General features: G+C 40.3%; 1 protein-coding gene across 1 annotated transcript in view; it reads left to right on the top strand.

Moving 5' to 3' along the window:
• Nucleotides 1-22,629, top strand: part of LOC113160169 (short transient receptor potential channel 7) — a 39,370-nt gene that overhangs the window by 4,526 nt on the left and 12,215 nt on the right. Inside the window, exons 2-7 of the mRNA XM_026357249.1 lie at nt 847-1,609; nt 7,151-7,333; nt 10,114-10,278; nt 15,370-15,586; nt 16,631-16,864; nt 17,901-18,165. Coding sequence (XP_026213034.1) covers nt 847-1,609; nt 7,151-7,333; nt 10,114-10,278; nt 15,370-15,586; nt 16,631-16,864; nt 17,901-18,165 — 1,827 coding nt within the window. The remainder of the gene's footprint in view (nt 1-846; nt 1,610-7,150; nt 7,334-10,113; nt 10,279-15,369; nt 15,587-16,630; nt 16,865-17,900; nt 18,166-22,629) is intronic.

The following is a 22,629-nucleotide window of genomic DNA, read 5'->3' as shown; positions in this document are numbered from 1 at the left end:
TTTCCTATTTGGGCTTTTTATTTCAGTGTTCCCGTATTCAGTGACTCTTGCTCCGCTCCCACAGTGTCATTCAGCCTTTTATGTTGTGATTTTTCTAGCTTTGGGAAACATCAAGACTTTTTATCATTAGGTCAAAATGTCGGACCACACAGCAGCTGCAGACATTGTGACACATCTTTGTGTTTATAAAATGCAATAGGAAGAATACAATAGCCAAAATAAAAACTGTTTTGCAGTGACTACTGTGCATTGTATGGCAAGCGATGTTTGGTAAGCTCCTATTGATGGAGACTTGTACCTGTTCTGTGCTGCTGGGATGAGTGTGTGTCAATGGAAATATTGGTCCATGTAAGAAAAACAAATAAACTGGCGGGTCTATACAAAGCGATAAAGACAGATTCACCACTGGCCAAAGAGTCAGTTTCACTGACCACTGACTCATTGTGTGGGTTTGTTATGCCACAGCCAATTAAGATTACAGCTTCATCTCTCTCTTGCCACTCAGGGATGTTTACCTGAATGGCCCCATAATAAGCTTTGACCCTTGTAGTGGACCATTGATCTGGCTGGGAGCAGATACATCAGAGGTCTTGGTGGAAGTTTCTCTGAGGTCAAGCGAGAGGTCTGTGTTAAGCGCTACTGATTGTGTTTGACCAGGTCCTGTCCACCGTGGAAGACATCTCCACGGAGAGACAGTAATGACTTTGTTTGCCCTATTACGCCATAGTCTGATTGATGTAACTAATGGTGCTGTCTTTTCCTCTTGCCTCCATTATTTGCCCTCTTCCTGTCCACTTATTTTTCTCCATTTCTATATAATTTCTCATTCTTTTTCCTTCTCTTCAGGATGGAGGCCATTCATCGCCGGCACACCACGGTGAGGGAGAAGGGGCGTCGGCAGGCGGTGAGGGGCCCGGCTTACATGTTCAATGAACGTGGCTCGCCACTCACTGCAGAGGAAGAGCGCTTTCTGGATGCCGCTGAATATGGAAACATACCAGTGGTTCGCAAAATGCTGGAGGAATCCAAAACCCTTAACTTCAATTGTGTTGACTACATGGGCCAGAATGCTTTACAGCTGGCAGTGGGCAACGAGCACCTAGAAGTGACAGAGCTGCTGCTAAAGAAGGATGGTTTGGCTAGGATTGGGGATGGCTTGCTTTTGGCTATTTCCAAGGGCTATGTTCGAATTGTTGAAGCCATTCTTGGCCACCCTGCCTTTGGTGGGGGTCTCCGACTAGCTTTAGGCCCCCTGGAGCAGGAAATGCATGATGATGACTTTTACGCTTACGATGAGGACGGAACACGCTTTTCACACGACGTAACACCCGTAATTCTGGCTGCTCACTGCCAGGAGTACGAGATTGTCCACATCCTTTTGTCAAAGGGGGCTCGCATCGAAAGGCCACATGATTACTTCTGTAAGTGTTCAGAATGTATAGAGAAACAAAAGAAAGACTCTTTCAGTCACTCGCGCTCCAGGATGAATGCGTACAAGGGCCTCGCCAGTGCAGCTTACTTGTCCCTTAGCAGTGAAGACCCTGTGCTGACTGCCCTCGAGCTCAGCAATGAACTGGCAAGACTGGCCAACATCGAGACAGAGTTTAAGGTAAAGTGGTTTCTATCTTTCTTAAAATCTCTGCCAATGTTTTACACAGAAAGTGCCATTTAAAATAAATTGGCAAAAAGATGACAGGAGACTTTGGCAGAGTGATGTAGAGAAATTAATTGTCTTCTTAAAGACACAGTACATTATACTTTAATAAAGACAGAATAGCAATAACACAAATGTAAATAAGTATACTCAATCACCGTAGATATGATGAGTCCTGGCATTCTAGATCTATAGTACATGTAGGCAGAACAGGATGCTGAATGAAAAATTGAAGATCCATCCCTGCCAATGATTCAACTTAGTCACTAGACTCTCATCTTTAATGGATTTCCCAGTGCACTCCCAGCGTTTTATTACTCATCTAAATTACCTATTACCAATGAAATCTCTTCTCAGTGCAAAAAGAACTGTAAGTTGGAGCACTTTGCTTGATGGAAAATGTGATTTTTGTGCATCTTCATTGGGACAAAGATTGCATAATGCTTGCTGTGGAAAAATACTAAAGATTGAGTGCGTTTACATGGCTTGTGTGGTTGTGTTGACACGTTTTAACTTAAAACCACTGTAGTAAGGCCGTTTCTATTTAGTTTTGTTTTGTTTGTTTGGGCTGTTTGAGGGTCAGGTGCCAGTTTACAATTATGGTTATTATTAGGTTTAGGTTTAAGGTTATCATAATGTAAATATGTACACACATGCACATAAACTGTAGGAGCCAAAAATGTATCCCTTAAAAACTAAATTGGTTTTTAGAATCAGATCTACCAGCTTGTGCCGGCCTCAGTCCTGAAGCAGGTGGCTTAACTCAGGATGGGGACACGGCAGGTCTAACCAATTACACTGTGTCACAGTTTTGGGCAAGCTGTAAGTACCAGCTTGAAGTGAAGAGGGATTTCTCCCTGCTGTGTCATCTAGTACACCTGTTGCAAATCAGTTTGCTTGGTGTATTAAGGCCACCAAATTCACTGAGACATAATAAACATTACATGAACGTAATTATAAAATAAAGTGTGTTGTTGCTAATTTACCATTGCTGCACCATGAGTTAGACAATATGATTAGAAAGTAACGTTTAGTCATTACTGATATAGGATATATCTGCAAAATCATGTGAAACGAACTGATTAAAGTTTATTTTTGATATTTTTACCTTTTTGGTTCATTTGGTTTAGAATAGTGTGTGCCTAATCCAACCTATGCATACTGTCGCCATATGTGTTTTTAGAGAGATGTGCCACCGCTTTATCTCCAGCTTTCCACCGTGCTTTATACTTTGTTTTTTGCAACAGTACAAAATGTGTGGGCTCGCTGTTGTTGTCTGCTAGGGAGACCTGTTATAAGTTTCTTGTCATTTTTGACACTCTCGTACAATCTTGGAAAAGTACCCTGTTCGTTGTGTCATGCCTTATATTGCAGTTATCAGTGCACAGTTAAATGTGCCAAAGGTTGGGAGAGCATTTCTATTGAAGGCCAGCATTCATCTCAAATGACATGTCTCTGCTCCCTGCAATAGTTATCTCACTATGCCATCACAACTCTGCTAGGTCCCATTGCAGTCAACACTATTCTCCAGTCCCAACCTACCGTTCTTTTCAAACTGACCTAACATACAGTAGTTAAAAACTGCTGTTAGCTCCAGCTCTGACCCAAGCAAGGAACAGTTTCTTGGCCGCTCAACCAGCCTTGTACGTTCATTGTATCTGCTGAGATAAGCTGACCCCACTGCCTTCACAGGCAGTTTTATCTTAATACCACATTCTGTTGAACTGTCCAGCCAGTACTGCTGCTTATGCAGCTCCCACTTTCATAGAAAATACCATTTCGTATTCTTAGTGCACCTTTGAAGTGTTCTTGAATCCTGTCCTCAAGCGAGCAAAGATCACAGATAAAAGTCAACATTGTGCTCAACTAAAGCTTTACTAGTCACCTACTAGGCCGAGCCACAAAAAGCACATTTAACCCAACTAGCAACGGAAAACATTTAAAATTGTTTCTGTTTAAAGTGGCGGATACTTTTTTCTGTCTGTCCTTTCCCAGCTTTTTTTCAGTTTGTCATTCAGCCTCTCTGCTTGTCACCCTTCATCTCCAGACAAGTTAATGAGAAGGGCTCACCTGAGGGACCAGAGTTGTGTTGGAGCTCGCCAGTCTCATTACCATCTCATTATCACCCTTCTGTCTTCCCTCTTTATTTGTCACCCTGTCCCTCTCCACATCATCCTCTCATTACATTCAAATATTAAATCATGTTAAAACTGCATGGCACTTCAGTTTGATATGGGGAATACATTTAGGCAGGAGATTAAGCATTTTGTCGGAGAGGATTAATGTGAGATGTGAACAAATCAAACAATAGATTTCAAATGATATGCCGTCATCAACAATAATGTCAAAATCAAAATATTTTGAATTTCCTTCATTTTTACAGAAACCTGGAGGTCCTTTGTAGCTGCTTACAATGTGGCCGTGTAACTGCAGCATGAAGTTCAACTTAGGGTCTTTGCTGCATGTCATACCCCCCCTCTCTTCTTGCTCTCTCTATTTCATGACTTTCATTTAGTGTTTCTTAGCACAATTATGACAAGGGGCAGTCATTTCTAGACTCTTGCCTCTCTGAAGTTACCAGGTAACAAATGGAGACTCCTGGTTATAGATTCACGTTTAAAGATACGATGCAAGAACAGCGAACATAAGAGGTATTGATCTTCTTACCTGACTCTTAACAAGAGAGCAAATAAGCATTCTCAGTGTTGTACTGTTCCTTTATCTACAGGTGCACTAAAAGGTACCGACTTATAAATATAAATGACCTGAGGTTAGTCTAAGAATTTGACTAGAAGTTAGATGTACACAGATCAACATGTGTCCTTTTATATTGATGTTTATTTTAACTGTTGTATTATAATCTCTGGCTTGGTCCTGCTAACTCAGGCTCACAGTGTTGCTTCATATAACCATGCTCATGCTTCAGTGACTCTACTGTGTATGTCGGCCCAAAGTTTTGTTAGCGTTAAACTTACATACAAAGTGAACTATTTTGACAGCTGTTGGATGGCTTGCCAAATCTGATGCAGACATTCACTGCCATAGTGAGTTTGGTTATCCATCCAAGTTTTTCCAGTCACTCCTAGTCAAGTGCAGGAAAACAGAGCAGTGCAGATATGCGTGCTGATGGTTAATGTTTATGAAGGGACTGTGGAAAGAGGACCATGGCCTCCCTAGCAGCTTAACATTTATCTTTAAACATCTTACTTTTCAGGACAGGCTATAAATTAGGCATGTGCAGCATATGCTTGACCTCCACATACTCCTGGGTGAGAAGGAAAGAGACAGCATAGGGCAGGAGGAGTTGTCGTTTAATTTTTTAAATCACATTACGTCTGTTCTTGCATCGTGCCAATTTTGGTTAATTGTGTTTCTTTTATCATTGTGGGACGTTGAGACCAATGCAGCAACAGGCAGCAAGAAAGAAAGTGAAAAGACATTGACTGATGGTGGTGGAGGTCTCTGAAATGCAGTAATGCAAACGCTGTTCTTTTTATCCTTTTATCTTTCATTCCCCCCTTCACGCCATGTTTGAGGCTTCGTCTATGCCCCCCTTAGTTCATTCATCTGTAACCCTTCTCACTCTGATTCTTACTGCTCTGTCTCCATTTTCAATCTCACAACACCATTCCCCCTTCTTTATCTCAGCCCCTGAGGCAAAAGCCACATAGCTTGAGTTGTGATTGGATTTTCACATACAGCGTGCTGTATGTGTGTTTGTCTTATGGTGCAGAAATCACTGATTATTAAAACATTCTGGTGTTTATGTAACCTTGAAGCTTTTCTTGTACCTGACTGTAAGCAGACATTAGATTGTAATTGATTATTTTTCATGCAACAGCCTAAAGGCTGCACATGCTTTACTTTCCTTTACGTCCCCAAAGGGCCAACAGATGCTTGTTGCTATCAGTTGATGCCCAGAATTTCCTTTTTATTTAGTAAATAGTGATGAGCCCCATTTTTTAACATTACATTTAGTTTAGTTTTTTTCTATGATCAATCCAAGCGTGACTGGGCCGCATTTTAAAATATACAGCCGTTGAATTACTACAGAAAGTGAAGAATAGAACCATGGTAAAAGACGAAGGTTTGCTTGAACAAAGCACAAACACGACAGTGACATAACATAATGAGAATCACTCCTTAGGGACTCTAAACCTGCAAGAATCCCCAGTCTGCTGACTGCTTTCCTGCTCGACCATCTGTTAATGGAACAGAGCAAGGCGGTAGGGTGAGGGGATAGTGAAAGAAAGACGAGGGAGGATGGAGCTGTGGGCTTCAAGATTGGAGAGCAGGACAGATGAAACTGGAATGATTTGAAGAAGAGGAGAGAGGTTTGATAGGGCTGAGTTTTGCATTAGGAGTGTAGCTTTCCATCGTCTCTTTTGATTCAGTTCATACATTTATTACATTTTGAAAATGTCGGGAAAATAACATGCAAATCTGTTCTCCATCAACTATTGTTATGCAAGCATTTTAGCAGAGTGCAGCAAGACTGCCAATACCTCCAACTACAGCTGTGCCAAACCCATGGTTGTTGCTTTGTGTAGGCTTTACAGACTCTTCCTTCTTCTCATTAGCAGGGTGGGTATGTTTTTTTTTTCTGATGCCCATTTTATTTATTTTGACATCTTTTTACTTTTACAGGTCTTGATAATGAGGAAGACATTTTGCAATTCCTGACATTTCCATACAGTTTTTATGTGCATGTGGAGTTGTTGTCAGTTCTGTTACAGAGAGTGAAAAAAATATTATAGGGAGATCTATTTTATTTCAATGTGTGAACACAAATACATCAAATTAGCCTGTTATGATGAAACAGGTCAAGTGGAATTTAACGACAAGCAATATTTATAATTATAATCCAGCTCTGCTTTAGAAACAGAGAGCTGGATTTTATATTTCAAGATAGAAAGGTCATGAACCAAATTATTGCATAACTATTTTTACACTGAAGCCACATTATAATTGCAAATGGCAATAAATGTCTCTGACAGGTTGACATTTCTCAAGTCGCTAACCAAAAAAGTGTGAAGTCCAGGCTTATACCAGTGAGGACACACATTAGACCAACATGCACCAAGGGCAGGAGAATCCACCTTAAGCCATTATTGATAATGATAAAAAGTGATTTTGAAAATGATTTTCCACAAAGACAGAAAAGATTATGGGGGTGAGTGACCAGCGAGTCAAGTGAGTTGACACGTGTTCACAAAGAGGATTGGTTGATAGTTTGAGGTCAGGATGCCAAATACATAATATGAACACCAGAAAGAGCTTTAAATCAAGAGTAAAAGTAGAAACAGAGTAAAAAAGGTGAGCGTTCAGTGTACAAAGATAGGCACAGTGACAATTTTGTGAATCTTTACAGAATGGTACATTGTTTGTGACAAAGCTGACAAAGGTTTGTTGTTTATTCTGTTTAAACTGTCTTTTAATCTATGTTTTTCACTTCTCTTTCCCACTGTGCTTCTGCTGCTGCACACACCGACGTAGAATGACTACCGTAAACTGTCCATGCAGTGTAAAGACTTTGTGGTGGGTGTGTTGGACCTTTGTCGGGACACAGAGGAAGTGGAGGCCATACTGAATGGAGACGTGGACCAGTGTCCGCCGAGCCCCTACAATCGACCCTGCCTCAGCCGTGTCAAACTGGCCATCAAGTACGAAGTCAAGAAGGTAACTAATTAATAAAAGATAAAGAGACTAGAGCAGTAGATGGCTGGAGATACTGTAGTATTTGGACATGAATTTCATTCCATCTCAGTGTTGGCTCCTTTTTAATTATGAAAGCAAACCTTACTAAATGTCAGGTCAGCTGTATGGCAGCTCCGCCATTGGTGTGTGTGTGCGAATGAGACACAGTGTAAAAGTGCCTTGAGTACCAGTTAGTTAGAAAAGTGTTATATAAGTGCGGAACATTTACTATTTAAATTTAACCTTCCCATAGCAGAGTAATGGAGAAATTTAAATTTTGAGTTGCAGTACTCACAAATCATAAACATCATGACCTTTGCTCCAAAAATACTGGATCCCTACTCAAATTATATTGCTGCTTACTAGGACACTTCCTGTCTGAATGCTCAGGTCTTTCAAACTTCATGCTCCCACACTGGAACAAAGGCTTTGTGTTAGAAATCTATTTGTATGCATTTGTCTTCGAGCTCAGGCAAGCAAAGGTTTCCCTGATGCTATCACTATCATTTAATCATGGGGTATTGTTTCAGACTGAATCACAATCTCCTCCAAAGACACAGTAGAAACTACTGTATGCAACTCCCTAAACTTGATGTAGATGGATGCTGTCTCCTTTTAACCGCAACACGTGATAGCTCAGAACATGAGACATGCATTATGTAGGTTCATGTTGGGTTTTCTTACAACTGCACAGGTTAATACTGTAGATACAGCACATCTATTATTTGGATAAATGTCCTTTAGCAAGTTTCACCTTCACCACCAGTATTTTGTACTTTGTGCTCGTGTACTGTACATAACGTACAGGATGTTTGTGTATTTTCCTGTGTGTGGCCTCAGAGGACCATATGTAACAAACAAACTGGCCTTTATGTCAGAAAACTAATCCCTACTGAGCGGAGGACTTGTTACTAAATGTCAAACTAAATCCCTTTCCTGATTTCACAACACTCGCAAACACACATCCCTCTTTGACCTTCGTTTTTCTCTAATCATTAAAACCCAAGTGGAAGTGTTTGTGTGTAGTGTATGTGCATGGTTTTGTTTCTGCTGTTTTTATTCTGTATCCTGAGTGTGACCAATGCTCTGGGAGCTAATTACACAGGAGGCAGGATGAAAAGGAGGGATAGATTGCCATGGAAACCAGGTGGAGCATGACTGTTTGTAGTGTATGTTGCAGGATGCAAGCAGGGTTCGTGTCATGGGTCAGTGTGTTGATAGACTGTTCAGTGGACACCAGTGAGGAAACTGTGTTAAACACAATTAAGTGGGAGGTGGGAAGTGAGTATAGTTGTGTACTTTTCTCCCACTAATGTGGAAATGATTGAGTGCACATATACATCGACCCGTGGATGGAAGCAGAGATGTCAATTGTCAGTTCAGATAAATGCTCTCTAAGTGTGAATAACACGGATGATTGGTGAAGGAGAAAACAAAGAGGTTAATGAAAATCAAGGCTGGGCAGGTTTAACCAGAGGTAACTGGTTTCCAGGCTCTAAACACAAACATGTAGGTTGATTGATTGTTAAACTTGTTGAATGCATACTGTGCATTGATTCCTTTGTTGTCCATTTCCTTCCTCTTTGGATCAAAAAATATCTATCTCTTACTCTGTCGTGTCTATCAACTAACCCTTCCTTTCTTGGAATAAATTCAACAACAGACATGTTCGGTGATGACTGTGAGCACTCTTATGTGTATCCTCCTCTCTTTTGCTTGCTGTCTACTAAGTTTTCCTCTTTTCTTTCTTTCTAAATGAAGCCAAGTCGCAGTCATCAATTCAAATACGTTGCATATAATGTGTTTTGACTCTACATAAGCTCTGCTGTAAATAGAAAAGCCACATGCACCCTAAGCTAGTAAGACATACCTTGAATATTAATGCAAAGAAGAGAGCCAGAAGTCCTGTTCATTAAACCGTATGATTAAGTATTTCATTAATTTTGCACAAATTGCATTGATATAATTCAAAAGTGCATGAAAGTACAATACATGTGTAGCATGCCCACTTTTTATGATAATGTCTGCTGTCATACCTTACATGACTCTGTCTACCACTTCTTCTGGCATGAAAAACTATAACACAATAAAACATAGAAGAAATAGTCCAGCAGTTCTATTTTACAGTGTAAAGAATATTACATTCACGATTTCTGTCACCTATTTTAAAAGAGGGTACAACAAGCATAAATCAATAATACAGGATCTCATAGAAGATAAATTGGTTTTCACAATAACTGTGCTACAATCTTCTAACTTGTACAATTACACATGTAAATGTTGTCTGCTGTACTTGGATGTTATACACTGGGTATGACTCAGTAGCAGATAAGGTCCCTAAATCCAAAGTTCTGCATTTAAAACATGTAAACATAACTCTAAAACATCAACAGACTATAAGTATAAAACATAAAAGCACTCATGTTGAATAATTGCTTTCAGAGTGCCATTTATTTTGTTGGAGCATTATGAGTAATACGTGAGCCTGTAGCAGTAGTTTACGTTCTGTGTTAAACATTCAATATAAAGGCTCAAAAATATCTGATCAGCTGCTGAACTCCAACATAACTAACTGCTGTCAGCTTATTAAGCAGCACTCCTTCGTCCTGTATGTGACCACAGGACATTTCAGTGTAGCTGAAAATATCTTTATTGACATCTGTTTGCTAATTGCTCCCGTCTCCCTCCCTTCTCTCTTCTCCTTCACCTTCCCCATCTTTGCTTTCTATTGATTGAAATTTCTGGTCCCTGTCTCCCTCCAGTTTGTTGCCCATCCCAACTGCCAGCAGCAGCTGCTGACGATCTGGTACGAGAACCTACCTGGTCTGAGGCAGCAGTCGATTGGTGTGAAGTGCTGGACAGTGCTGGGGGTCACTGTAGGTCTGCCCTTCCTGGCTATCGCATACTGGATAATGCCATGTAGCAAGGTATCAACACACACACACACAAGTAATACAAAGGTCTTTTTGAATCTATGGTGTTGTATATTCACAGTTACAATGTGATTTGTAGTTTATAGCTTTAAAAACACATAAATGATCTTTAACCACTGCTGTTGTTTACTTTTATCCTTTGCTAATATTTTCAAATTTAAAATCTTTTTGCCAGCATTTGCTTCTACTTTGGCTTTTCAAAGTAATTAACCATAGTCAAAGTTACAGGTGGACCAAATGACTGGCAGGGATAAAAACATAAGATTTCTGTTTAATCACTGTTTGATTACAGGGCCCCAGAGCAATTCATCACATTTTCTAATAGTCCATCAAGTGAATTATAATCTGTAAAGTGGCACAGTATGACAGTGGCCACACACACATTTACACACAAGTTGAGCAAGTGCTTATTCAAATTGCTCATGAATAATCCTCTACCTCATCATCAGGTGGTGTGTGTGCAAGTGTGTGTGTGTAGGCTAAGATTTCGAAACAGTGAGGACCTTTTGAACGGTTCATGTTAGGTGTGAATGATGAATTAGTCAGTCTGTAGGCTGAGTGAGAGAGAGCAGCTGTCAAGTGTGTGTGTGTGTGTGTGTGAGCGGATGGAGGATAGTAACACAGGAGGATGTCTCCACCAGCAAAGCATGGAGTCATTCATGAGACACTACCTGCTTCAGTCCTCACTGTGTCACGAAAACACCTGTTTATGTAAGTGGACGTGTGTTTGTATGTGCGTGCACAAGCCAGCACGTGCATCTTTGTATGATTACATTTGATTATGAATCAACCAACCAAAGAGCCTGCGTGTCACAGTCTGCTGTGTTCTGCTGCTGCTGCTTAGAGAGCAGGACAAAAGGAAGTAGCATGGAGCAATAGATGAATATAGCATACAGAACAGTTTGCATTATTATTATTATCAATCTTATTAAAATATTAGTAAAAACTGAAAACAGTCATTTGATGTGTTAAAAATTTGGAACTGCAGGAGGTGGGATAATAAGAGCTAATCAAACAAATATCTGAGAGAAAATTATCTTTATTTCTGCTTGATAACAATGTCACTGCAACTCGATAAAGACAAAAAGATAGGTATATTAAATGAGTGTGATAATGAAATAGATTAAGGCCGAGCAAATTAGAAAAATACATTACGGCAGAAGCGGGTTGCCAAGTGATAGTGTAGCTTGGATGCGTTTTGCCTGGTTGTGTGTAGTGTGCCCTCCTACACCTGCCGGTAATCATGCGGTTTTGTTCTGCTCATCTCATCAACCGCTCGCCTCTTACATCTCGTAATATTCTCTGTTTTTACGGCACCACAGCACACCATTATCAGAATCCCAAACCGTATTACATTTCATATCAGCTGGAGCAGATGAAGATATTGATACTGTTGAAGCTCAAAGAAAAGGAGTAAGTCATCAAAGGCACACAGGGAAGACATGGATATAATTGCTTTAGAAATCTTCTTTAAGAGAAAGATATGAGAGACGCTTTGGAGTTGATGAAAAATAGTCAATAAAAAAGCCAATTGAAAGAAGTTGGTTGGGAAAAGCACTCCTACTAAGCTCAGTCTCAGTGTTTGATCAAATTCATACAGTGCAACAAACAGCTTCCTTTGAACTTACAGGTGTGCTTTATTATTGATTAACTAAATCTGGATTAAATAGTAATTATCTACAGGAGTTAAATAAGACAATTTCCTTTCAAATTAGACCACTGCAGACCACTTGGCATTGTCTACTGTACTGAACGTATTGAACGTAATATTCAAGTCTTGTTTTTTGGTTTCCTTATAAATTTTGGCGCAGTGTCAGAGGAAAAGTGTGATGGAAAGTCTGGGGTCTGATTGGGACGCACAGGGCAACATCATGTCATCAGATTTAACCAAGAAGCAGATACTTTACTCAGCAAAAATCCACAGAAGCTGTTTAAATTTGTCAAATTGATAAAACTCCTACAATGAAGCGTAGATTACTCAGGTTCTATTATTATGACATTTAAAATTACTAATTTGAGTAAAATAATAGTAATTCAATTCTGCACAATTCTGCAAAGTTACTCCACAGAGTAACTTACAGTGACAGGAAGAAGTGTGTGAACCTTTTTGAATTTCATGGTTTTCTGCATTAATTTGTCATAAAATGTGATCTGATCTTCATCTAAGTCAAAAGTATTAACACATATGATGTGCCTAAAATAATAACACAAAAACTTTTTGATCTTTTCTGTCTTTATTGAGAACAACCATAAAAACTCAAAGTGTGACTGGAAAAAGTGTGTGAACCCATTGGAAAATGTGTTTCTATGTGTGGACTAAAGGATGTTCTTTCAAGAATTCTTGATTTTCATGAACTTGGAAAGGGTTACAAAGTTCTTGCTCCTGCTTGCTAAAAAGAACATTGCTGCACATCTGAAGTTTGTCAAAGAGCACGAGAAAACCATGAAAGAAAACCATGAAAAAGGTTCACATACTTTTTCTTGCCACTGTATCTTACCTTATCACTTAGTCACAGTAGCATTTACAGCAAGACACACGTGCTAACATTATGTGATCTATTAATAGCTTCTAAGTTGTTTCAAACTGCTTCAGAACTATCTATGTTGTGTTTTTCTTATTTACTACAGCTTGTTAACAGCAGTGCGCTTCTACCAACAGCTTTATTTTTCATAAAAAATAAATAAAAATAGCAGAGAATATAACAATAGACATAAAGACATAAAAAATAATGCAGAGAACAACTAAGTATGTATAAAAGAAAAGCCAGAGATGCTGAAGCTGCACATGTTCTGGATCAAGTGAACAGGGTGAAGGTTGTGGTAGCAGGAATTTAAAACTACCTTCACAACTGCAGAGTTAAAAATGTTAATCTCTTCATTTTAAGTCATTTACATCGAGTGATGATGGATGCCAGGCTCGGCTCAGCATTCTTCTTAATAAGTACTTTCCAGCTACGCATGAATAAAAATTGGCTCCCCAAGTCACGGTGTGCTGCTCACCGCCACCTTCCTGTTGTCTTTGCCTGCGCAGGAAAAAACACCCATCATACACGACTGAGATCACTTCAATCAGTGAATCCTAATACATGACAGCAGGGCAGGAACCCGTGTGAGATGCTCTCCACTCGAGCATGTCATATCTCACAATTGTGAATTTTGTGGCACACACACGTAACACATTTGTCAAATGGGAGAAAACAATAAAAACTGTTTGGATGTTCTTCAGGTACTAAATGAGTAATTGCAGTTAATACTAATACTCAGTCACACTAGCACAGTACCACTGGCATGACAGAGATTCTTTATTTATGTTAATTGTACCAGCTATCACAGTCAATCTGACACACTGACATTCCTAAATGCTACGTGTTTCTCCCACAACCTTGTATTAAGTGATTTTTTTTTTTCTTTAATTACTTTCCTGCAGTCTGTCATCCATTTCATTTGCTCTAATTTCTCTTTTCAAGCATGCTCTTACCCTGCTGCTTTGGGAAATTTGGGGCAGAGGGCTGTTGGGGTGGGATGGTGGTGGGTGGTGTATGCCACATTTCAAGATTTCTTTTGGTCCTCCCCATCTATGTTCTTTTGTTGGTCTTTTGTTTTTTTTGTTTTTTTTCGTTCCTCTCATGTTGAACAAAAGGTTCAAACCTAGGTCAAGAAAAAAAATCAATACTCACAGGACAGGGTCACAATCCATTTATCATTGATGGAATGACAGAACATCATTAAATCGTCCTCCAGTGACTTAACCTTTGGTAATAAGGGTGCTAAAATTATAGCACCTACAAATTATCAGACCCGGTGAGAAAGCAAGAGTTGCTGCTGCAATTATATGTATATGTATAGTGTAGCGATTTCAGTTTGGCTGCAGAGAGAAGTCACAGTGACAACAGAGATTAAAAATGTACCTTCTTTCAAAGTTTTTTGTCTTTTAAACAAAACACAATACATAATACTATATAACATACAGTACTGTATATACAGCATGACAGAAAGTTACTGCCTATACCGATATTCATACCTAATGATGTGTGATAGATGTTCACAGGTGAGAGATGTTAGGGAATAATAGTGGACACAGCAGCTCCATTCTGGACTTCTGAGATTTCCATTTCACACCAAACCCCTTTTATTTAGTCACATGCTGCTGCTGCCAACATCCACCATATCTGTGGGAAAAAGAAGATCAGCTTTTGTCACACAATGACGAAAAAGATATGCATGGAATTCGTAGGCCTGTAACAGGGTAAAACAATTCCCCTCTGGGACTAATAAAGTTTTTTGAATCTTAAATGTTGAATGTAGGATGACCATCTGATTTAGGTTGAGGGGGGAAATCGATCAGCCTTATCAGCACAGCAGCTGGGAGGAATGAAGGAGGCAAAATGAGGAGGTTTTACAGGGTTAAGATCTACTAGACAAGCGCTTCCCACATGTTTTAATCATGTGTGTGTGTGTGTGTGTGTGTGTGTGTGTGTGGCGTGGAATAGCTATTGGATCTGATGTGTTACTGTGCATGCAGAGAGTAGAGATATCCTGTTGGTAGTTAATATTGAACACAGCAGGTTTAGAGAGCGGCAAATGTCGGGATCTCGAATGTCTGTATGGGGTTGGATGCGCGTGTGTGCGTGTGTGTGTGTGTGATAGGATGTTAATTTGTGTGACTTGACATATTTTTGGTGCAATTAAAAAATGTCCCTCTGTGTAATAACATGTTTAATTCTCCTTGTGCAGCTCCACCTTGCATTGTGGAGTCCCCATTAGGTGCATATGTTACTGCTGCCACTCACAGGCACTAGGTTGCCATGAAAGTGATCAGCGATTAGTCACATCCATGAATTGTAACAGATGCTGTTTGTTTTCTTAGACGGTTGCGTAGTGATGCGCTTCAAATTTTCATCTCTCAGGAGCAAAATCTAAGTGACGGTGCAAAAATGAGTTTCCACAGTCAAAACAAACATTTTCCACAGTTTTGTCATTTTTAAATGTTCAACAAGACAAATATTTTCTCTTTAACTACAAAAATACTGCACATTTAAACAAATATAACTGATCTCAGTGTTTACTCAATCTGTTCATTTTCAGCTTGGCCAGATCCTGCGAAGCCCCTTCATGAAGTTTGTAGCTCACGCTGTCTCTTTCACCATCTTCTTGGGTCTGCTGGTCGTCAATGCCTCCGACCGCTTCGAGGGAGTCAAGAACCTGCCAAATGAGACCATCACAGACCACCCACGCCAGGTGTTCAGGGTCAAGACCACCCAGTTCTCCTGGACTGAGATGTTAATCATGAAATGGGTGTTGGGTGAGTTGCCAGACACGGTGCATTTACACCTTGGACCATGTGTTTCACTTAATTTTTAATCAGTATAGATGTACTTTATCAAGATGGAGGATAAGGAGTTAACAGCAATTGGATTAAACATTGAATGAATGAAAGCCAGGATTATAACAAAACAAGGCTTCGTTCTCTTCTATCTCCTCACAAAGAAAAAGTTTCCAGGTCGGATGCAGCACACGTCGGAGCCCAAATGATAAGCTGGAGGCGAATTTGTATGTTGACCTGAGAAGTGTTGCTGATGAAATATACGAGAGGAAGGTGGAGAGGAAGTGTGAGGGAGAAAAGATGGGGGTCTGTTGAGAGAAACAGATGGAAGTAAAGGAGAGGTGCGGTGTAAGGCGTAAAGTAGACAGGCATGAAGAAACAGGGAGATAGAAGGGGGTGACAGAAAGACAAAGATAAACTCAACACATAAATAGCCCATGGCAGTTTCTGTCAGACCTCAGCTGCTTCCCATCTGCTGATGTTCTTCCTCCCATCTACACACACATAATACTATTATATGTGCAGTTGGAGTATGTTGCTCCACATATGGTTTTGTTTTTATTTGTTTACATCTAATGGCACCAATCTTTTCCCATCCGCTGTAATTTTTGGCAGCAGGTGCTCGTGTGCAGTGAGTGGGCTTACGTGGACCAGGGTAATTGTAATTCCAGCAGCATGCTTTGAAGGCCTAGTAATTGTTATAGAGATGATACTGATCAAGGCGGATTTTCAATAAGCAATTTTCTCCTTGTTTTGGCTCCAAATAGACAATGACAGAGTGGTTGGAGAGGACGAATTAGGTTTTCCACCGAGTGTGTTTGTATGCACCTGAGTTATAAGTGGGGATGTCGGAGTGCTTCAGTATAAATTACAGTATAATCTTTATTGTCAACATCTGTGTCTGTTCAAGGTCTTTGTGCATGTATACATTTATTTATGAGCCTCTTCTTCGTATTTGTATCTCTCCATAATGCATGTATACCATCCATACACCATGGTAATGTGTGTGCTTGTCCTCCACAGGTATGATTTGGTCAGAATGTAAGGAGATCTGGAGCGACGGGCCAAGAGAGTACATCATGCATCTGTGGAACGTCCTGGATTTTGGGATGTTGTCCATCTTTGTGGCATCCTTCACGGCACGCTTGATGGCTTTTCTCAAGGCGTCCAAAGCCCAGCAGTACGTTGACATGCATGTGCCGGACGAAGATCTCAGCAACGCCTCACTGCCTGATGAAGTCGCCTACTTCACCTACGGTGAGGAGTTGCTCCGAAAACATAATTCAAATGTCTTTAAATGACTAAGATTGTCTGCATGTGGCACTTTTTTTCTTTTTTAGCCATTTTGACTATCGCTATTCAGGATCACTGCACTGCTTTTCTGCTTGTTTCTGCAGAGCAAAATGTTGAACTGTCTCATCTCTTATCTACAGTTTTTCAATTTCAAATAGGGCAATTTTGACACCGCATGATAAAATGTAAAATATTTCATGAGCTGCTTAAATTGTGCTTCGTCAGTCAGTGATAAAAGGAATTAAATTGAATATTGAATAATTGAAAACCTGAGCTGGGTCACTACATGATGAGTGCGTTTGTCATTTAGATAAAACTATCACCGCTGAACACTTACCCCAACATGTTTACACTTACGGATGCTCACCTCTAGGGAGCACATCTTTTGAAACAAATCGTGAAAACGTCACACGGACCATCTTTATTTTGCTTCCACAGCCAAAAATGCTCTTCACCTTACCTGTTCAGTTCTCAGTAGCCTGCTAAAGGAAGCTTCATCAGTGCTGTCATCTGGTGGTCTGATTCTGTCATGACACATTAACTAATATTCTTTTCTGCCCCCGTCCTCTCATTTACTTTCTCTCTCTCTGACCTTTTCTTTGGACACATTATCCCTTCACCCCATGTTTTTGCTGTCCACCATCACTTATTTCCTTTTTCCATCTTCTCTAGCATTCGTCTTTTCATTCTTACAGAGGGGTTAAAGTAAAGTGTAATGTTAATATTGAACCAACTGTAGACAAATTGTGTCACTTATACGCATGGAAGGTTTAAAATTATGTGGAGGGTCACTGTGCTGTAGATGTCATTTCAACATGAATTGGTGCTACACTAACTTTGTGTTCTGTGTATAAATGTTACCAAAATAAATCTGAAGTGAAGACGTTTCATTGTCCAAATGGATAATATAAAAAAATCCCCTGAGGTCAAACAAATATGCAACCAGGACACACAAAAAATCCACTCTACCACTTAGCTTCTCTTTCTCTTCCGCCTTCAGCCAGGAACAAGTGGCGCCCAAGTGACCCCCAGATCATCTCCGAAGGCCTGTATGCAATCGCTGTGGTGCTGAGTTTTTCCCGCATCGCCTACATCCTGCCAGCCAATGAGAGCTTCGGCCCACTGCAGATCTCTCTGGGGCGCACAGTAAAAGACATCTTCAAGTTCATGGTCATCTTCATCATGGTGTTTGTGGCCTTCATGATTGGCATGTTCAACCTGTACTCATACTACCTGGGTGCCAAATACAATCCTGCCTTCACCACGTGAGTTCTGCCTGGCTGCACTGAGTGGCTTACTATGTATTATGTATTATGTATTATGTAGTGTGTGACTGTATGTCCAGAAAGTGATGCTCTCTAATCATGTGAACACACATATGTCTCCATGCCTGCATCTTGCCTCTCCACGACACACATTGTGCGACCCCTTAGCTGGTCATTTACCCAGAAGTAAGTAAAATTAGAAAAATAATTCATACCAAGAGAATCGGATTTGGATTTCGTGTTACTGCTATTGCTGAGAAGTCCACAGAGCGAACACATCCCCAGGATAATATAAATCATCACACGCCTTTCTTGACGAGTTTGCTGGGTTCATTAAATCTATGGTGCTTTATCAGTGGCAGAGATTGAACTTTAATCTCCCCTCCTGCTGAGAGCTGACGATCAGGCTGTTCAGTTAAATTTAATAAGGAGAATGGCGATTGCAATGTTTATCTCCCCAAAATCTATAACAAAAACTATTGACTTCCTGTTGTTGCAGCTCACACCTTTAGCAAAAATATGGGTAGGAAACTATCAATTTTCCCAGCATCAATTTCTGTTTACTCTACATTAGAAGATGCATCCACTCTGATTTATCTGAACTATAAAGATAAACAATGTATTAGAAATGGCAAGTGTCACTGAGAGAAATGCATCAATACTGGAATAATTTAAATACCTAGTGTTTGATTAAAAAACAAGCAATTAGTGATGAGACAAAACATCTCAGCCTATTGATTTGTTTCTTTATCCATTTAAATTTAGATCAGTATGGATTTTAAAGTAACAAGGGAGCAAAGTAGGCTTTTGGAGATCAGACACTGTCTCAAAAGTTTTTTATGCTGGACTAAACTATGTTGTAACACACTAAGAAAGTGATTGACCTGACTTTAGTAAAGACAACTTTAGTTTGGACACTTCTCAGCTGCTATATATTTAGAACATATTCAAGCTTCAGAGAACTGAGCTACACAGTTAGTCCAAGTGAGACTATTGCTGTGTTCAGTAAGAGAAAATCATCCAGGTGAAATTCCAAATGGGAGTGAAAACACTCAGTACTCTTAATGCACTTTACCTGCTGAAGTGCTGCATTAAACCTAATTATCAGACTCATTCCTTTTATAAGATAAAGTGTACATTGTAAACTAAAGAGGCAGTTTGCACTAAGACGCTACAGCCAATAAAACCAATGGTATAATGTTCTTGCTCTCGTTTTCTCATTTATCCACATGAGCAACTTGTAGGCACTTATTCAAAGTCTAATAATTTTTTTGCAGCACGTAGACATTCAGGCTGTGGTGTTATATGTCACCCTACTTGTAAAGCCATCATCCTGTCCAACGAGTCCCGTAACACATCAATCTAAGCGACCAAGCTTCTTCCCTCCCGCCTTCCTTTTAACTTGTCCATAGTTCTGCCTGCCCATCCTTTCACATCTCCAAGAACCAGAGGGACAGTGGATCTTTGTCTGATATATGTAGGAAATTCATCCATCTTGAGCCATAGACTCGCTGAGTCTTTCAGAAAGTCTGTTTATCATCATTCATCTGAAAATGAAATCTCTCTCTGAGCTGTCTGTCACATATCATTATTCATTTTCACAGAGGAAGACATTGTACAGATCTAAACAGATGACGTTACACTATCTCTGCTCAATCCACTCGAGTGATACAGGCTTTACAAGTTGGTTTGTACAGAAACTGTATGTTTTCACATACTGTCCTTCTTGGTTCACTAACTAGACAGGGAAATTCTGTTCTTCTGTTTTTCAGATCAACACATTCACTCCTGTAGATTTTTGGTAACAATTCGTTGAACTGATGTATGTTTTACCTAGAAAGAGGTTTAAATCTCACCTGTACATTTAGTGGTACATGATCACTATGAGTTTGCACCTTTGCATAACCTTAATCGTTTAGATTTATCATATCAGGAAGGACAGAAGAAAAGTGAGTTCAATGTGTGACTTGGATTTCTGCCCTTAGTTAGTTTTGTCAAGGCAGGCTTTCCAACCATGGCAAGCCGCTGCCAGATGTCAACATCTGTCTCCTCATAAGCATAAACCTTGTGCTGGGGGCTTGTTTGCTGTTACTGGTTTGGAGTGCTCCCAGTAAATCATGTAGTAGTTTGACACACCACAGTTTGCTTACATGAGCACAAGACTTACTGGCTTGTACCTAAGTGCACCAAAGCTGAAGGATTAAACATGATAAAGTTAGAATTATCTCAGAGCATTTGCATGTTGCTGTTTCTAGTTGTATTGGCAAGCTGTACAATGATTATGATTCAGTTTCCTGGCACTTTACTGTGCCAGACCATTTGCCTATCTATCTGTCTGCATGTTACTCTTATCTTGCTGTACACCTGTCTGTCCATCTGCCTGCAGTTGGAGCTGTAAGTCTACTCGATACGAGAACGTTTCTCTTCAGCATGTGTATCTAAGCTTATCCTGCACATTAACATGCGTCTATTTAAACACTTGTGTTGTTGTGTCAGCACGTCAGAAAGTTATGAAATATATTGAGATAGTCTCCTGTGACCCTTAACAAGAAAACTGGTTTGGATAACGACTGGATATTGAGTTATTGTAGCATATCATATGTATAACACATATAAAGCTACAAAGCTAGATGTGGTCCAATGCCAGTTGCAATAACAACAATTACCTGAGACTGATTTCCAGGTTTATGATCTGCTGCACATTCCCCTTGGATAAAGTCACTGATGGTAAAAGGTGTATGATTGGACCCCTCCAGTACTGATTGTCCCTGCACCTTTGTGCCATGCATATACAGTAGCTCCTCTGGTGAGCCGTAGCTCAGGGGTCTTAGAGGCTGTGAGTTCTGCTTGGCTACCCACGTGGAGCCAAAGATCGAGGCAACGTGATGAGAAGACAGACAGAGCGGCAACTAGAGAGGGAGTCAACTTACAGAAAGGCAGATCCTTGGTAGAAACAGAGTCTAATGGAGATGAAATGGACAGTCACATACTGACATGGTCACAACCCGACAGTCAGACATAATGAAGACTTCTGAAAAAGCAAAGGACAAGTACAGAAAAGACCTCCGGGTCTGTAGATGGAAGCAGCTTATCATCACCATTACAAAGTCATTTCCATCACAAGTGTACGATCTGGTTCTGTACATTGTCCCCTTATCATTCCTCCTCTCTGCTATAGAGATCAACATCAAGGCTGACTTTAAAAAGAAATCTGTATTAACACAGCTGTGGTAAAAATAGAAACCACTTCCGCTCATCTTTAACAGCGTCTGACTGCATTTCTTATCAGGGTAGGGTGTTTTTTTTCTGCAAGAAAATGTCCAGCAAATTCTGCATATAAATGAGCCATGCTGTTTTTGCTCTGACAGGTTTTCAGTAGCCCACGGTGGTGGGAGCTGCATCGAGATGGCTTTACCTTGACACAAAGTTAAATTCTGTTGTTGTCAGTCTTGCCACCAGGGGTCAGTCTGACGTTGAATGTCAACCTGTCTGTGCAGTGCCTGGACTGAACTGTGTATTTACTATGTCTAACTTCTTATGTAAAATGGTATAACCACAGTTTGTTCTATATGATACGTAAGACTTCCTACGCTGTGTGCAAATTGAGCACTGTCAGTCTTTTTCTCCCTCCCGCCTAGCAGAGTGGACGTGTTTGCATTCAGCTCTCCCTGTGTGTGTGTGGCTGTGTGGTTTCAGCTATCTAACAGGGCATGTTTGATGGAGGCCAGAAGAAAATGCTGGTCTGATAGCCCTCATACAGGAAAATGAAGAGGGAGCCAGGTGGAGGTAGTAATAATACCCCAGGTCCAGCCACTCAGGATGGGGGACATGGTGTCGGTTGCAGCGCAGAAGCAGACTGAGGATTTCATGCTTTCTTACACACATAGACACACTCATATAGGTTAAAACTTATACATGGCTTAACAAAGCCTGAGCAGTAATAGCCACACACACCCTACGAGCTCTTTTGAGTGACCACTCAGTAATGTATTCAGGGAAAATGCACTTAAGCAGGCACTCACATATCCTCTATTTCACTTTGTGTTTCTGCTAGTGCTGTAACAGATGCCAGGGTTGGCAAACACTGATTAATGTACAGATCAAGTCGCACCCAGGCAAAAGCTTATCGGGATTCTGATTTGGACAGCACTGGTGGAGCAGAGGACCTGTCTCAGTGTTCTAGTCATCCATGCATGACAATATTGCATAGAGAGAGAGAGAGAGAGGGGGAGAGGACAGCAGAGTTCATGGCAGAAAAAATGGAGGAGTGAATGAAATGAAAATTCTTTTTAAAAAAAGTCAGAGGTCAAAGTCATGTGTATTTCAGAGCACAGTTAAAGATGGATTAGGGTGTGTGTCAAGGATCTTAGAAAACAAATCTAGGTTATATTGGTGCTGAAGTGAAACAGAAAATTGAATAAACGCAGCACAGGCACAGTGACAGTTAACAGCAACACTGCAGAG

The sequence above is a fragment of the Anabas testudineus genome, chromosome 10 (assembly GCF_900324465.2).
Source record: "Anabas testudineus chromosome 10, fAnaTes1.2, whole genome shotgun sequence".
Classification (NCBI taxonomy): domain Eukaryota; kingdom Metazoa; phylum Chordata; class Actinopteri; order Anabantiformes; family Anabantidae; genus Anabas; species Anabas testudineus.
This window is presented reverse-complemented; position numbering and strand designations above follow the sequence as displayed.